Genomic DNA, 18177 nt, shown 5'->3' with positions numbered 1-18177 from the left:
CTACATATTCTATCAACATTCATTCATTCATTCATTCATTCATTCATTCATTCATTATCTTTACCCAGCTTATTCCTAGTCACAGGAAACAAGGGAGTCAAGAGAAACACCCTGGACATGTCACCAGTCCATAACAGGACTAACATTCAATCAACACACTGAAGAAAATAGATTCAGTGGCTAGGTCACCTATTTCTCTATAATATGCCTAGATAATTATTTACTCACTCTATAACTGTCTCTAGTCCCTGTCTATTCAAGTCAATACATCATACACCAATGATTCTAGTGTGCTAAAAGCAAAATCATACTGGTACTATAATCCTTTGATTGGCTATCTATTTGTGCTATTGACCATTTTAACAGCAGTGAACTAACACACACTGTTTGACAGATACTATATGTGACACATTTCTTTTCTTGTATCATTTGGCAGAGGAGGGACTGATGACAGCAGACAGCCAAACAACACAAGAACAGGAACAGTAACTGTGTGTGCAACCAGAAGATCTTCTTCCAGGCCAGAGGATCAAACCAGAGTCACAGCTGATTAAAATTACTTTACAGCACTTAAAACCATTTCCCACAGTAGGATGTTACTATGATTTAACATTGGAGCGGTGGCTTTGACTGAATGTACAGCCATCCACAAAACAAAAGATGGATAGCTGAAGTCTTTGGGGTCTGTTTTTGTTTTTGTTTGTTTGTTTTGTGTTTTGTGTTGTATATTGTTGTTTTTTATGGCATTTTAAAATGTATGCATGGTTGTATGTAAGTGTATGGTTGTATTTTGTAAATGCGTATGTATGAGTATGAATGTATGGGTGCATGTGTGTATATAGATATGTATTGTTTTACATTTTTATGATGTACAATCATGTATAGATATATTTCTATTTTTATTAATGTAAATTCTGCTTCTATTCAGTTGTTAACTGTGAGCATGAATACTAATAAACTCATCCAGACTTTTTTTCTTTTTTCAATACATCTGTTTGCTTACAGTACACATATTGTGTTACTTTTCTAAACAACATGTATTAAAGATGTGTTAACAGATACATATTGATACAGGATCAGGATCAGCACTAGGCACAGACAATTTGAGAGCAAATTAAATCAACTCCTGTACATTATATTATTTTTGGTGAGGGCCATGGTGGCTGTTTTATAGTAACAGAACTCCTTTTTCATGCTTATGTTTCAAGCAAACATAATGATGAACAAAAATGTACACAAATACACACCAATGAATGCATTCCAGGAGGATAAGCTGTGACTGTCAGGGCAAAGGCTCAGTTGTTATCTCACCTACAACCTGCAGGGTCTCTAACGTAAGCATGAAGACTCTGTTGAACTTCTCATTTCAGACAAAAGGGGGCAGAGAAAACCAAAAAAGGTGGAGAATATAATTAAATACTGTATATATACTGTATATATAAGACTTTTCCCATAGCCTGTAGGAAGACATGCTACCACATCTCTAACTTTTAATAATTCCTGTAAGCACAACTTCCGCAGCGGCTTCATCTCAGTAGTTTTATGTATAGCACATACTTGCGTTAACAGTCTAAAATTGAAATTTCCATCCCAGCTGAGATCTCCTTGCATTCAGTGAGTTCAAGGGCGGATATTTCATTTCACTGTTGGGGGGGACAATAAACAGAAAAATTTCTCAAGAGCAATTCCTGAAGGGGACACCAAAGGTGCCGCCAAAAGTACTGTTGTATTAAATGTATATAGAGGTCCATTATGAAACATTTCCATAAGCACTTCATTCCTTTCTTATGAAGATTTTATCAAATTGCCTTTGATATTACTGGGGTCTTTCTACTTGGCGTTTCGGTGCACTGAAAAATGATCGGATGTCTGTTTTTCTTTTCTCTGCCATTTTAACTGACCTGGCTGGCTGACAAATAGACACACACACACACACACACACACACACACACACACACACACACACACACAGCATGCAGGTTATTTACAGTAGTAGGTGAGATGCAACACCCATTAACTGAACTAAAGCTAATATATGCCTAATTAGATTTAGTTTTCCCGAAAAAGCAGATCTCTAATGTTTTGCTGTCAATGTGTAAAAGTCCAGAACGCTATGAAGCCTGCCAGAAACTTACTTATATTTTAACATAATGTTTGTTGTAATTATGTCTTTTTTATTAATTAAGTCTTCATTTATTTCCAAAATTATGAACAAAATAACATAGTGGCAGCCATTTTACATGCAGTAAGAAAAAAATAATATACTTAGAACCTAATTACATAGGGTAAGTTAATCTTAAATATTATATTATAGAAATATTACTGTTACCATCTACAAAAGATAAAGTATTTTGGTATGAAATCCCGCATTTTAATTTAACCAAGTATCCTGTATCATAAATACATGTCTGGCATTTGTAACAAACCAAACCGCTTGAAAATCGGTCGAAAATTCAGTGAGTTATGATGATTTTAATTGTGGATAGACCTCCTGCCTCCATACACATACATGCATGAGGAGACGCGGCTGCTCCGTACCAACACGCTGACGCACAAGATTCAACCGCGAGGTAACGGAACAAAATGTAGTCTGGTTACAATTGTGAATGTGTTTTATTCTATTGAGTGGTAGAAGTAAAGAAAAATGTCTGACACATCCTTTGTTTTAAGTTAACCTCAGCTACTTACTGGAGGTCTGCCACCACTGACACACTTCCAGAGATCCTCCACACACACTCGTACCGAGGGCTAATGTGTGTGTGTGGGGGTTCGGGGAGGCAGGTAGGCAGTGGACCAAACCACTGTGAGGCATATGAGGGGGGGACTCAATCTTTCGAAACTTAAAAACGCATTGTTTTGCGTCTATAATTATCACAAGTGCTTTCAATGCATATTATTATATTATTTAAAATTATATAGTTATGTTTACAATGATATATTGAGGGGGACAACTCTCTGTTAGTCCCAGGAAGGGGGGGTCCGGACCCCCCTGTCCCCCCCGTGATTTCCGCCCTTGAGTGAGTTGTAAACTCCTAAGCCCAAAATCTTACCTCGAGGCAATTAGGCTAAAATGCTAATGTGCTAACTCATTAGCAATGCAATAAGTTCAATCATCGGTTTTAGCTTCAATGCATGTTTGTAAAACTATTTTTCCCTAAAGTGGTTGCCAGAATCAAACCATACATTTCAGTTTATTTACTACTAAAATGCATTCACATTCATATGTTTATATACTTTGTTAAATTCTAAGAGCTTTAGTTGTGGCCATGATATATTCTTGGCTTTTGGTTTTATTTGCTGTGAGCATCACCATGCAAAGTTGTACATTGTCTCATTGTACGTTGTACTTTCTATGCTGTTGTTTGCTAGGAAGGGTAACATAATGGAATTTTCTTTTTTTATTATGGGTGGGAGTAATTTGATGGTCATGGTTGGAATGTTTTGGAGCCATAAACACCATCTCTTTTAGGGCCTCCAAAAGCCTTTACGGCCGGCTCTGGTCTAATTCATGACTCTTTTGGTGAGAATGACGTTTTATTTTTTTATTTCACATTGCAAATATTGATCATATGATGAATTGTTAAAAAGGTTTTTGTATCACAGTGGTTACATTTTTATGATTTATATATGATGAATATGTATTAGGGTTGTTGTCATTGTTTTTCCAATTTTCAATACAAACCAGCATAAGGAGTTTGTGTCTGATTTCATTATTTACCCTTTCTGCTCTCAATAGACAAACCTCAGTAGCCCATTTGGTCTAATGTAGTAATCCACCCGTAGTATAATTGTCTGGTTTGGGCCACAAGCTCAAAAAACAACCAAGGCCTTGTACATTACAGCTGACTCCTCTGGAACAGTACTGTGTGTGTGTGTGTGTGTGTGTGTGTGTGTGTGTGTGAGAGAGAGAGAGAGAGAGGGAGATACAGAGAATACATGAACTTCTCTGTTTCAGCTCATTTCCTTCCTTATTTCTTTCTCTGAGCGTGACTTTGTAATACTGACAGCACATCCAAAACTATTGTGAAATTTCAGCCTCACTGTTCAAGCAAGAGTCAGCGACAATTCTATGACGTTTTTATCAGTCTCAAATCATACTTGACCATCTCTGGTCTCGGTTCCTGTCATGGATTCGATTTGGCCACAACTTCCTAAACATTTTTCATGTGAAAGAGTCCTAAGTCGATACACTTTAGACCACAGAATCAAACAGGACCTGAGCCAAGATTACTGAAACATAATTATTATTATTAGAAATTTATGATTAGCAAATTAGTAGCAATTTGGGGTTTTAGTCAGGTTTGAGCTCACAAAAGGATATAGTGGCCCAGCTAGGTTCAAGTTTGAACAGAACTTATTATGTGTGCTTGTTGGGCCGGGTTCAAATATTCAGGCCTCAGTCAAACCTTAGATTTGAAATATGATAGGAAATCTTTATGATATAAATTTATCGTATACATGTAGTAAGTGTTAGACTGATGTATAAATCATAAGGACATTTCAAGGCTTTTCAAGGTCTACATAAAGTAATGCTGGTGGTTTGCCTTGTAGTGATCGCTGACTGGAGTTCATAGTTTACTCACATTTTTATTAAATGCTACTTATGGGATGTACAGTTACACTTTATGAACCATACAATCTACATGGTAATTACAGATTTTTAAGGGAAACTAAGGAAAAAAATTCCTGCTGGTCATTCTCTTTGTTAAAATCTAGAATCTTCCAAAAATAGCAACACTTTTGGCTTGATGTTTGACAATGTGTGTGTGGATTCAGTCAGCGAAGGTTAGGTACAGGTAAGGGATAAGGAAAGGGCATGAATAAAGTCTATGCAGGATTTTGACAAGCATAACAACCCAATAGAGTGAAATAGTGTGAAATATCTGCAGTAAGAAATAAGTGGAGACAAAAAAGGATGTGAAACACCCTCAGTGTAAAATAAGTAATGCTTGCACTGTGTGTGCATGTATGTTTACCACTCTGTCTAATGTTTGCACTTCTGTATGTTGACTTTGGCTTTACATATAAAAAAATGAATGACAAACAACCTCTTCTCTTCCTCAATGCAGACAAACCTGAAAATGTCATTTCAGGTGTCAAGCAACTAAGAGCAATCTCATTAGAACTTATTACTTTATTATCTTGGACTTAATAAAAATTAATAAACATTTGAATACAAAACAATAAAAAACAAAGGGACACTTTACACAGACATAAACCTTCACATATGCATTGGCTCTGTTTCCAATTAATCCTCTACAATGCAAGGAGCAACAATTGTTTTGCCTGTGTGTTACTATTATAAGGATTATTTAAATGTATTTCCATTAATCTGCATTCTTGAATCAAAGCTTTCTTAATTAACTCACTCAAATTCACTTGATAATTTGCTCTACCTGGTTAATAGCCATCTTATGAAAGCTCACAGCATGAGATACAAGTTTTCAGTGGAATGAACCCCCCATGATGCTTTTAGCCAAGACTTTGATAGAATTCTGGGATGAACAACGTGGAACATCAATCCTAACGTGAGGAAGAAGTCTCAAACCAATCCCTTCATGCTGAATTAACCTCTCAAGTGATAGGAGTATTGTGCCAAGTGAGTATTAGATCTACGGAATGCAGATTTATGCAGGATTTTAGGATTTTGATTATACCTTTTACACTCTCAAACTAACAGAGGCAAGCTCATCTTGGTCCAAGATCATTTACTATGGCTTAATGGAATACCGTATTTCCTCTAATAGTGGCCGGTAGTCAATTAAAAGCCGGGTCGACACGAACAAATAAAGGCCGGGGGAAAAAAAACAAAGGAAACAAGACTAGGTCAAAACCTAGTATATGGCTGGACTCTTCTCTCCGCCACTGTCCTCTCCACCGCGCCCACGGCCCGTACCTACGGGGACACCCGGTGACGCATCGGCGTCGGGACCCCGCCGAAATCTCGGCCGGATCACCGGGAACAAATCGGCGCCCAGCTATCGGCACCGGCCGGAACCGTGTCCCCGGGAAACTCGAAGCGTCGGCAGCTAATACATCCATGGTCGGCAGTAAGCCCTCGGCGCACCGAAACCTCCATGCCGCCGACAGAACAGAGGGCCGCCAGGTGGACTGAGCTCGCGCATCGAAAAAAACGCCGATATAATATAATTGTATAGATTCTACTTTAGCTTCAGTTAGCTTCATCTTACATGCAAACAACGGTGGATACCGGTAAACTCCTGGCGCCTGTTATACATGTAACTGTAGTTTGTAGTAACATACAAGTGCCACACGATGGCAGTATGCCACAAGACGGCTCGGCCGGCGGAAGTCTCTGGAGCATGCCGTCGTCGATTACCGTAATTATCGTAATGCATTGCAGTAACAAAAAAACGGCTACCTAACGTACCCCAACAGAAGCAGATCAGAAAACAAGGAGGCTTCGTACTAAAATATGAGCAAATATACTTATCAAACAGAGGGAATTAGAAATAAAAGCCTGTCTCTAATATAAGCGTGCTTCCAATAAAGGCCTGGTACCCTCTGCAGTTGAGGTAAATAAAGGCCCGGGCCACTATTAGAGGAAATACGGTATTGTAATATTTATAATATTCCTATAGGGACTTAACTTGCTTCTGTGGTACTCAATACTGAGTTTAAAGTGACCTTATTGCACTTTGTGGTTTTTTTTTAACTGTGTATCACTGTAATATTCCTACAGGGACTTAAACTGTGTCTGTGGTGCTCAGCAGTGAGTTTACAGTGACTTTATTGGACTATTTTTCACCTACTATGGGGGTGGAGACGGGCTGCATTTTTGACTTTCACTTTCACTTTTTGGATTAACCTCTTCCGTGTCCAGTCTGCTTCTCTCTACGTTTTGTTTTTATTTTATTTTTTAAATCTTTTAATCTTTTAAATACTTTACATGTTTACTCCATTTCTGTAACGTAATATACTACAGATTACAGAGAAGAGGATGTCGCCTTCTGTAACTTTGATCGAGTTGTGCGTCTGCCTGCTGGCCGCAGTGAGCGCAGATTCCCGTAAGTTTCTATTGATTGCAGTCTGTGGAGAGCAGGTTTATTGTATATGTGTAGGGTAGCTAAATATGTGAAGGGTTACACTCAGGTGTAACTGTACGGAAGTGTATTGCATTCACCTGGAAAATCTGCGGTTTTCAAATATTTCTTTTATGAATTAATGACATTTTTCTGACATAACGATCTCGATACATCCGGGTTGAAATGATGAAGTGTAGAGCTGCATTTCGGAAGGTCAACTCGACACAGCTGCTTAATTTAATCCAGTATTTTTTTCCGTCTTGGTTTGAGACATTTGCAGATACTAGAGTCTTTGAGTAATATAGATGGCATTGTCATTAGTTCGTCGGCTTTGTGCTGCCACCTTAGGACTTCAGGGTTGTTCAGCTTGACAGGCCTCGACATTGTGTTATTTCTCCAGGATCAGTTGAGCCAATATGGCCTGCTTCACAGATACAAGGTTATGCTTCTGAAATGTATTCAAGCTGTATAGCTACATGGTGACTCAAGACACAGTCAGGCACTTATCACACAGTTGAACTAAAATCATACACGTTCTTAAAATGCCCCTCAGACACTCATAGTCCACCAGTGTGCACGTGAAATGCGCCTCTACAAGCACACATCATCATCATTTAGTAAGTTTATTATCTCAGAATTATGAGAAAAGAAGTCATTAATTAAAAAAACCGGGCTGGTTTTTTCCCCCCAGGTGAATGCAATATGTTGTGTTGCAGTGTAATTATTTTCCATTTTCCTACAGCAGGACTTCATTTAATAGTCAAATACTGGAAAGGACAATAACTCACAGGCTGCACTAGTCTGTAGGCCATGATCTGAATCTAGATTGACTGTGGCTTGACAAAGAATAGAATAGAATAGAATAGAAAACAGTAGAACATAATAGAATGGAACAGAACAGAAAAGAGTAGACACCGCAAAAACTTTTAAGAAGTAATTTAATATAGTAATGAGTATTAAATTGTTTTTCTTAAAATACCTTGAAATATCTCCTATGTGTTGAGATGATTTCACTTTTCCAATGCAAGTCAACTTGTTTTAACGTCACTAGTTTAAAAAAAAAAAAAAAGGTTTTCACCCTGAATGAGACTCTTTCAGTGTTTCAGTATCAAGGAAGAACGATGACCATGCTAACAAGCCATTTTTAGGATCACTAAAGGACAATTTCTGAAACTTTTTCTCCCTTTATGTTACAACAGCCTGATGAAGAAAAATATCAGAATACAGTCAAAATGTCAAGGCATGCCTTTAAGTGTAAAACCAGGTTGGATGTTTACCTAGTTGAAGTGTTTCTGCTCCAATCCCCCTGACACTGCCAAAGATCCACACTGCCAAAGCACAAGGACTTAACACCCAAATTTAAAATGTCACAGCATCCCTACTTTTTGTCTTTGCAGAAGAACCACTCTACAAGAAAGTAGGTGACAGTGTTGTCCTCAGTCCAGACTTGTCCTCTGTGACTGGCCCCATCACCAGCATACTGTGGAAACATGGATCTGACTTGGCCATGGAGTGGGATGGAAAGGAGGTGGTTTCCTACCGTCAATTCAAAGGTATACCGAGACACAGTGGGTGATTTCAGCTCAGATTTAACAGTGGGATGGGAGGGATGAATTGTTTTCTCTCAGATTTCTGCTAAATGGCACAGCGGTTAGGGTTAGATTTATTTGTGAATGAAAGAAACTCTCAGTTCAAATTCCTGGACCAGTTGGGAAAGTCTGAGTGGGAGTGGTGAATGAAACGCAATCGCTACTCCCTCAGCACCTACTGCTGTCCTTTAACAAAGTCCACTCTCAGAACTGGTTGCAAAATGGTGAGTCTAGAAAGAAGCCCTTGCTCTTGGATTCTGAGGGACTGACATCAAAACCTGTTTTAGGTAGTTGAAACAAATTCTGATATTAAACTCCATTTTAGCTGCGCTGAAATATCTCAACGTGCCGTTATGTCATATAGGTTTGAATAATACACCACCAAACCACAAAATGCTCCCAGAATGCAAGTTGCATCACCAGTAGTTGTTTTTTTTTAACAGTATTTAAGTGTTTTATGGCTGTTTCTTCCTTCAAATTCAAACTGCTCCAGTTCAGCTGCTTAGTGGCCAACAGTAGAAAGCTGTGGCTGTACTGGACAACTGTGTGTTTTTAGTCAGGTTTCCTGGTTAAATAAGGGTCAGATAACAATTAAGAACTCTTTCACTAACAAAGACTACACCACTATGAGATGTATTTAGGCGGTTCATTGAGAGAAAGAGGGGTCAGGAATGGAGGGATGAAACAAGGGTCGAGGGTGGAGGGATGAATCAGGGGTCGAGATGAAGGGATGAATCGAGGGGTCGGATGAGTTGGGGTCGATGGTTAGCTCGAGGAACCAGGGAATTGAGGCTCAGGGTGGGGGCACTGTCTCGCTGATGGGGAGTCTTCTGGCTCCATCATTTGCCCCTGTGGTTCCTGTACTGAGAGGGAAGAGCATGAAAGACAGAAAAAATGGGTTTGGGGGGAGGGATGAGAGAACTGAGACATACGAGAGAGAGAAAAGGTAATGGTTAGGCGCGTTTAAATAGGGTGGAGCAGGAAATTGAATGTGTGCTTGAGACGTGGCCTTTGTTCCCGAGTCTTAGTTATAATAGTAATAAGTTCATGTTGAGAAGCTAACCCTAACCATGTTGGTGCATATTTGAAGATCGCGGTGACCTGGACATTCCAACTGGAGAGCTGACGATCACAGGATTGACCAGAGAAGACAGTGGATTGTACACAGCAGAGATCAACTACAAAGTCACCAGCCAGACTCAACTCAGAGTCATCTGTAAGTGTATTATGTTGGCAGTTTGGCCAGGTTCATCAAGTGGGTGATGTGGAGTTGTGTGTTGTTTTCCCCTGAATTCACCACTTGGTTTTAACATCGGGTGTGAAAACAAAAATGTGCATCTGAGAGAGAGTCATCATGATTGTAACAGCCTTTTTCTCCTCTCTCAACAACAGCTCCTGTCCCTAAACCCATCGTCTTTACATGGTGTGATGCTGAGTTGACCTTCTGTCTTCTGAGCTGTGATGGAGACACCAGAGAGGCTGAACCAGTCAGCTACAGCTGGAAGAAAGGAGACACGATAAAGATCGAGTTACCCAAGCAACACAAAATTACAAAGGTATAAGTATGGTAATGCTGGTGACGGAGTGTGTGTGCTCTTGTACCGCTGTGTTTCTTTCTGTCCATGTACAAGTTAGTAGTCAAACCGACCGTATATCACAGTCTTCATCAGCTAAGCCTTCAATAGGAATAAGTAGCATTTGTAGAATCAGAGAGTATTTTTTTTTAATATATATATTTTATTAAGAGTAGAAGGGGTAAAAAGATTGTTACATGATAGATAGGTTAACTCAAGAGGGGTCCAGGTGTAGCCTGAAGAGATGTGTCTTCAGTCTCCGGTGAAAGATGGGTAATGATTCAGCCGTTCTGACAGAAGGGGTGCCAGGGAAGAGAAGAGTCACGACCGGGATGAGCGACTTCTGGAGGGGTGAGGCGACCTGTAAGGGTGGAGGAGCCGAGCGAATGATCCGGAGTTTGGAACCTGACCAGAGATTGTAGATAGGGGGCGGTTCGATGTACTGCCCTGTAGGCGAGTACCAGTGTCTTACATTAGATGTGAGCAGAGATGGGAAGACAGTGAAGTGACTGGAAGAGGGGAGTGATGGATACATATATATATATATATATATATATATATATATATATGTCAGGGCTACGGTGTGAAACCTGTGAATGACAGAATGAGAGTGTGCATGTGTTTTGTGTAGCAGCATCAATGCACTGTGTCTAAGCAATTCCTCTCAACAGAGCATATTACACAATGTTGTTTAGGGAGAGGTCTGTATGGTTTTGGATGCTTCCAATTTGCCAGTTTGGGCAGCAGGTTGGCTTAGTGGTTGGAGAGACATTTCCTTTAACCAGAATACCTGGGTTTAAGCTGCTGAAGTGTCCTTGAGCAAGACACTGAATCCCTTCCAGCTCCAGGGAACTGCTCTGTAGCTGAGCCTCAGCTACACTCAGATCTCCTTTTAATCAAAGGGCAAAGGCACCAAGTGAGCACTTTTAAAAATTAAAAGTAAATGTGGCTGAGTGATTGGTTTTTGAGCTTTGAGCTAATTCTATTTCACTCATCTTATAGGAGAAGGATTTTAGCGATACCTTGTTCAGCTGTATGCTGGAGAACCCAGTCAATGTGGAGAGCAGCAAACCCATCAGGAACCCCCTCATCCATAGTGAGTTACCACACTGCAAAAATATCCACTTTAACAACACATTTAATGTAGTATTGAATCTTAAAATCTTATTTTTCTTAATTGAAAAAATGAATCAACCTGTTTTTTCCAGACTGATCTCACAGAAAAACATGAAATGAACATGACATGTTAACAGTTAATTACGTGTTAGTGGAACGTAAAGTGTTATTTTTACATTTTCCCAGCACAATACAGTTACGTGAAGGAGACACGACTATAAACAGGAAGTAGTGTGACATTGAAGTAGCACGGTGGCTAGTAAGGGTGTTGAGGGCGGGGTGGTGGATGGGCGTATACGTTCCCTTCGATGCTGGCGACCGGGCTTCGATTCCCAGCGTTTCCACAGGTCATGCAACCGTAAGTCACTTTTTAATTTTTAACCGCGTTTCTTATTTAACTATGACCAAACCTTTTCCCTAACCTTAACCAAGTTGTTTTAGTTGCCTAACCATAACCGTAACCCAAACCTTAACCAAGTTGTTTTACTTGCCTAAACTTTACCATAACCTTAACCAAACTTGTTTTAGTTGACTAAATTTAACCGTTAACCAACCTTTGAGACGTAATTCAATTCGTGGTGGAGGAACATATTTAAATTTGTGTTGGAGGAACGTAATTCAGGTCGTGGTGGAGGCACGTTTTTTTTCCCATAATACGTGTCCACAACACGTAAATCACTGTTTTAGAGTTTGTGTTCATTTCACGTATTTTTGTGAGATCACGTTGGTTTTTTCAGTGATCTGCCTTATTCTGCCTTGTTTCAAGATATTGACACTTGTCAAAAAAAAGGAAAATCCTGAAACAAGTGAAACTGCATTGGAAACAAGTGGCATTTAAAAAAAAAAAAAAAGATTTTAAAACTCAATATGAGACTAAACACCTTGACATTTGTTTGCAGTGCACTTGTTACTGAGACTTCATGCCAAAATATCCCCTGAGTATACATAAACATAAAATATTAGAATTAATTCTATAATTAATTGCATAGAATACTTTTACATTTTAGTAATCATAATTCTAATTTGGAATATGATATATTTTTTGAAATATTGTTTTTATTTCTGTATTCAGGAATATTCGTTATCTTGATATGAATATGCACAAAAATAAACTCCAATAAGATCGTAATTGGGGTATTAGCTATTAACTACAGTAGAACAGTGTGTCATGTAAACAAACTTGTTTTTGTTGTTGTTGTTATTTTCCTGTAGAGTCTGAAGGTGAACAGAAACTGAAGGAAGAGATCAGCTCCCTCACCTCAGTCTCCATCGGCCTGGGAGTAGTATTAGGATTGATCATTTTGCTGCAGATACTCTGCTGTGGAGCAGGTGGTAAGCCATGAGATACTGTATTTATTTATACTGAATTAATATGTATTTATTTGATTAATATTATCTAATCAAATGGTTATTTGCCTTTCATTGACATTATTCATATTCATTTGTGTTTGGTTTATTTGTATTTTTGTATATCTGACTGATACTATTAGTCTAGTGTTGGATTATCTTCCAGGAGTGTGGTTCTACAACAGAGATAAGTAATCCTCCAAGCAGTAAAAAGTCTAAAACCAAATCCTTATTAAAGAATTCTCAGACAGAGGAGTGAAAGTTGAACATTTAAAGGAAAATCCACCCTAAACACTTTAATACTGTTAAAAAACAGTTATTGGTGATGTACCTTGTATTTGTTTGTTGTTATTGTTCACCACTTAGATTAGATAGATTGCAGACTCTCAATCAGGAGACCTGTGTTTGATTTCCGGCTGGGACGCTTCCACAAAATTAAATGTTGCGGTGCTGTTAGACTCTTAGTCTTGTTCTTATTCTGTAAAATTCTGTATAAAACTGGCCAAATGTAGACAACATGACGTCACAGCAAGGTATTGATAGCAGAAAAAATGTCAGTGATTTAAAACATCAACGATCAACATCAGGTTTTGGTGTCAGTCCCTCAGAATCAAAGAGCAAAGGGCTTCTTTCTAGACTTTAATTTTGCAAAGACGTTCAACAATCATACAGGACGAAATCCATCATAGAAATACTGACAGAAGCCAGTCAACTATAGTCTACTAGACAGTAACCAGTAACTACTAAGGGCCGCTATCACAGACACACCCAAATGTTCACTAACTAGTTGGCTAGCTAGCTATATTTATATGCCCATATGGCCACCTTTGATTGAAAGCAACAAGTTTACGCCCATTCTCTGGAGATTGTTGAAAGTCATTTTGGGAAACATAGCAAATCACTAACTGCAGTAGAAGTAGATGAGGCAGGTTGAGGGAAAGTAGGTACTCCGAAAAAGTTAATTACAACACTTAACAAAATAACTCCTGGAAAGCATTGAACATCCCAGATTGATGATAAATAACAGTGTAACGGTATCCAAGGGTGGAGTTTTCCTTTAATTCCTGTTGCTTGTCTTAAAAACACCCAGAAACAGTCACATCATTTCCTGTACAGCTCCGCTTCTCCCCTGCTTGACTTTTCTGCTCCCTTCCTGTTCACCTCAAACTACGATTCAAACTTTCACTTCGGCTGAACTTAAGTTAGCAGACATCCTACTATTCACAGTTATTCATTTGTGCAAACAGTGATACATATTGGTTTCTTTAACATATTCTTTCCTATAATTCTTTTCCTGTAGTAATCCTGATATGGAAAGCAGGTCAGTACCTAAATCACTCATACCATTATTCCTACTGATGCATTCAAAACAATAATAATAATAATAATAATAATAATAATAAATGTTGCTGGTAGAAAAATAGTCAAGTCCAAGTCACCATGTTCCTCCACTGTGCTGGATTGTCTGGTAATGTCAATGTCCTGTCTATTATAGACGATATATTATGAGATATTATGTAAGTTTTACATATTATGTAAGATATTATGTAAGTTTCAGCCAGAGTTCCTCTTATGTTACACCATGCCACTTTGTGTTTGACATTAGGCATCTTTCTCTTTTTGGTGTCAGAATCGCTCATTTCACACTGCTGTTATGTTTCTGTTTTTTCTTCCCTTCCCTTCCCTTCTGTTTCCTTCCTCAGACAGATAAAGCAATGCAGCTAAAGGCAAAAGCCCATCAGCTACAGGCAAGTCACCAAGAATTTGATGTTTTGAATGCTGCCATAAATATCCATTAAAGCTGGAGTAGGCGACTTTGGAGAAATGAGCAAGAATTTGGAAGTATACAACAACCCCCCTTCTCCCTTTCTGCTCCCTCCCTCCCTCCCTCCCTCCCTCCCGTAACTCCTCCCTCCCTCCAGTAACTCCTCCCTCCCTCCCGTAACTCCTCCCTCCCTCCAGCAACTCCTCCCTCCCTCCAGTAACTCCTCCCTCCCTCCCGTAACTCCTCCCTCCCTCCAGCAACTCCTCCCTCCCTCCAGTAACTCCTCTCTCCAGTAACTCCTCCATCCAAATGAGGTTCAGCTCTGTTACAAACACACGTTGCTACAAACCTTGGTCGAGCGAGGTTCACTACACTGGAGAGCGAGTGGCATCTCTAGCAAACTGATAAATTCCAAACCTTTTATGCAAAATACAGCTCTGCTAGCTCAGTCTAGTTGTTACTGAAATATTCGCTGGCAAAAAAATATTTTTTTTGTTACACATAGATTATCTGTTGCAGTGTCAAAGCCATAGCTACAGTAGGCTACCTAACACAGGTTGACTGACCTGAATGTGGCTCCTTCCTGATGAAGAGGTCTTCTGCAGTGGGGAAAATAACTGGCTTCCTTACAAGTTTATTTCAATCCAAATATTCAGTTTGGATTATATCTGTTTCATGTCATCTCTTCTGTGGATATATTTGTTTTCTCTCTACAGTTTGAAGGGCAGGCAGGACTAGCTGAGTTTTCAGGGATAGATTCAGGCACCCTGAGATTTTGGAGTAGCTGATTACAGGGCCTGGGACAGTCACAGAGACTGGATTTTTTTTAATAATGCAGAATAGCAAAACAAAACATGAAAAAACAAAATCAATTTATGATCACTACACCAATACTTATGTTATTGAATGTTATTGTTATTGGCCATAGGTACATTTACTCATCTTTTAAATAGACTCATGTTTGATGTTGAGTATCATTAAGGTTGAAATGATAGCCTACTGTTATAATCTCACCAGATTAAATTGCAATTATTTCATTGTGCCATCATTCATGTTTCATATATATAATTATTTTTATGCTGTGTATATATATACTGTATATATGTATGTATGTTTATATATATATATATGTTGGAGTCATTTTCTGCCAGAAGACATTGGGGATACCTGTACCGGTGCAAACCAATGATTCTAGTGTGCTAAAAGCAAAATCATACTGGCACTATAATCCTTTGATTTGCTATCCATTTGTGCTATTGACCATTTTAACAGCAGTGAACTAACACACACTGTTTGATAGATACTATATGTGTGACATTTCTTTTCTTGTATCATTTGACAGCAGAGGGACTGATGACAGCAGATGGCAAAGCAACACCAGACCAGGAACAGTAACTGTGTGCAACCAGGAGATTTTGTCCCAGGCCAGAGGATCAAACCAGAGTCACACCTATTTACTTTAGGAATTCAAAGGGACTTTACAGCACTTAAAACCATTTCACACAGTAGGATTTTACTGTGTTCGGATCTCAAAACAATATAGCAGCACTAAACAAACTGGAGTAGCGGCTCGGACTGAATGTACAGTTATCCTACAGTTATCTGAAGATGAAGTGTTGTTTTCCAATGCATCTGTTTGTCTAGTTGTTTACAGTACACAACATGTATTAAAGATGTGTTAACAGATACATATTGGTACAGCATCAGGATCAGCACTAGGCACAGACAATTTGAGAGCAAAAGAAATCAACAATATCAACAATATCTCCTGTACCTGATATTATTTTTTGTGAGGGTCATGGTGGCTGTTTGAAAGTAACAGAACTCCTTTTTCATGCTTATGTTTCAAGCAAACATGCCAAACAAAAATGTACACAAATACACACCAATGGTCAATGGATGCATTCTAGGAGGATAAGATGTGACTGTCAATGGGCACCTGCAACCTCTACCAGGATCTAGAAGCATGAAGACTCTACTGAACTTCTCTACTCATTTCAGACAAAAGGCGGTGGAGAAAACAAAAAAAGGTGGAGAATATAATTATATACTGTATATATAAGACTTTTCCTATAGCTTGTAGGTAGACATGTTAACACATCCCTACATTTTAATAATTCCTGTAAGCACAACTTCCACAGCGGCTTCATCTTAGTAGTTAACAGTCTTGCATTAACAGTCTAAAATTGAAGTTTCCATCCAGGCTCAGATCTCCTTGAATTCAGTGAGTTGTAATCTCCTAAACCCAAAATCTTACCTCGAGGCAACTAGGCTAAAATGCTAATGTACTAACTCATTAGCAATGCAGTAAGTTCAAAGTTTTAGCTTCAATGCATGTTTGTAAAACTATTTTTCGCTAAATTGGTTGCCAGAATCAAACCATGTACTTCAGTTTATTTTGTACTAAAATGCATTCATATTCATATGTTTAAATATTTTTTTCCCATCTATGCTTGGGATAATTGCTGTGAAAATTGTAAATTGTTGTGAAAATTGGTAAAAGTCTTAAATGTCTTTTTTTTTTACTCTATATTTCTCAATAAAAAGTTTAAACAAAAAAAAAGTAAAGGTCTTACTGTGCCCTCTCCTGGCAGAAGTAGGAACCTATCCTTGAATCTATCCTCCTTGTAGGCCTACTTTATGGCTCTTAGTGTGGCATTTCAAAATAAAGACCTGTGCCATTGTCACTAGATATGCTGCTCAGTGCAACATGTCACTACATGGACAATTATTGACCAATTAATGTTTGACAATTTTATCTAACTTAGTCTTTCAATTTTCTATTAATTGCCCAACTAGCCCAGCCCTAGGTGAACAACAGCCAGTCTACATCGTCAAGGATATGTAAAAATAATCTTAGAAACTATGTTATAAAACAATCACACATGAATCAATACTGGAATGGACTAAGCCAATTCAATGTTAACTTCAATATTTTAGGACAAAGGAGGAGGGGATAGGAAATCAGCAAATTGTATCACAAATGGATACAGCATATCCATGTGCATTGTCTTGAATAACAGTTTCAAATGATAGTTTGTGACTCGCTAATTTATTAAATCAATTTCAAAATGAACATAAAAACATTCAAGGTAAATACATGTGTACAGTGTTGGCTCACTGATGTTGAATAGTTATCGACCTCATATGGCTTCTTTTAATCACTGATCTGATTCTGACATGGTTAGAGTTGTGAAAGCAACTGAGAAAATGAAAACCAACAATATCCTCACCAATTCTTAAAAGTTAAGGAAAGGAGAATTAGAAGATACCTTAGAGACATTCAAACAGGGCCTCATTTCATCAACATACTAATGATGCACAGATGAAGTTGGACTGTTTATCCACAATCATTTTGTCATATTCTTTTCTATCTAACCTGCATTTTGTGTCAAAATCAAGCAGAAAATAAGTCACTAGAGCTGGTTCATAGGCTCACTACAACTTTCTTAGCAGTACCCAATCACAACCCAAAAAAGAATGTTATCTTCTTCCAATATAAACATATAAACTATATTGAATGATTGTACACAATATAAGCAGCAATAATGTTGCAAGCAGCACATTTTCTGTAATAACTTCAAGTAACTTCAGGGGGGGAAAAGGAGAGGTTGTGGCAAGTTTTGACCATATAACATATATAATTTTTTCCTTGTATCATGGATAAGTCTTCTAGAAGGGTCCAGACATGAGGAACCTCTAACTCCACCCACCTCATGCCCAGATATTATTTGTCTTCA

The 18177-nt window shown here is 38.5% G+C and overlaps 2 protein-coding genes across 3 annotated transcripts in view; both read left to right on the top strand.

The window, feature by feature from the left end:
• Positions 1–1615, top strand: part of LOC144543021 (uncharacterized) — a 29670-nt gene extending 28055 nt beyond the window's left edge. Inside the window, exon 16 of the mRNA XM_078291065.1 lies at positions 437–1615. Within this exon, the coding sequence (XP_078147191.1) occupies positions 437–489 (53 nt within the window). The 3' untranslated portion in view covers positions 490–1615. The remainder of the gene's footprint in view (positions 1–436) is intronic.
• Positions 1616–6896: 5281 nt separating this feature from the next.
• Positions 6897–16920, top strand: LOC144543022 (uncharacterized). 2 transcript variants are annotated; one of them, XM_078291073.1, is made up of 9 exons: positions 6897–7028; positions 8444–8599; positions 9726–9851; positions 10028–10191; positions 11212–11305; positions 12538–12657; positions 13973–13993; positions 14376–14420; positions 15783–16920. In XM_078291073.1, the coding sequence occupies exons 1-8, from the start codon at positions 6962–6964 to the stop codon at positions 14381–14383; spliced, it is 756 nt and encodes a 251-aa protein (XP_078147199.1). In that variant the 5' UTR covers positions 6897–6961; the 3' UTR covers positions 14384–14420; positions 15783–16920. The 2 variants fall into 2 exon arrangements, with proteins under 2 accessions (XP_078147199.1, XP_078147198.1); XM_078291072.1 differs by having other exon boundaries at positions 15780–16920.
• Positions 16921–18177: the final 1257 nt, after the last annotated feature.

The sequence above is a fragment of the Centroberyx gerrardi genome, chromosome 21, assembly GCF_048128805.1.
Source record: "Centroberyx gerrardi isolate f3 chromosome 21, fCenGer3.hap1.cur.20231027, whole genome shotgun sequence".
NCBI lineage: Eukaryota > Metazoa > Chordata > Actinopteri > Beryciformes > Berycidae > Centroberyx > Centroberyx gerrardi.
The sequence above is the reverse complement of the archived record's forward strand: the minus strand, read 5'-3'. Positions and strand labels throughout refer to the sequence as shown.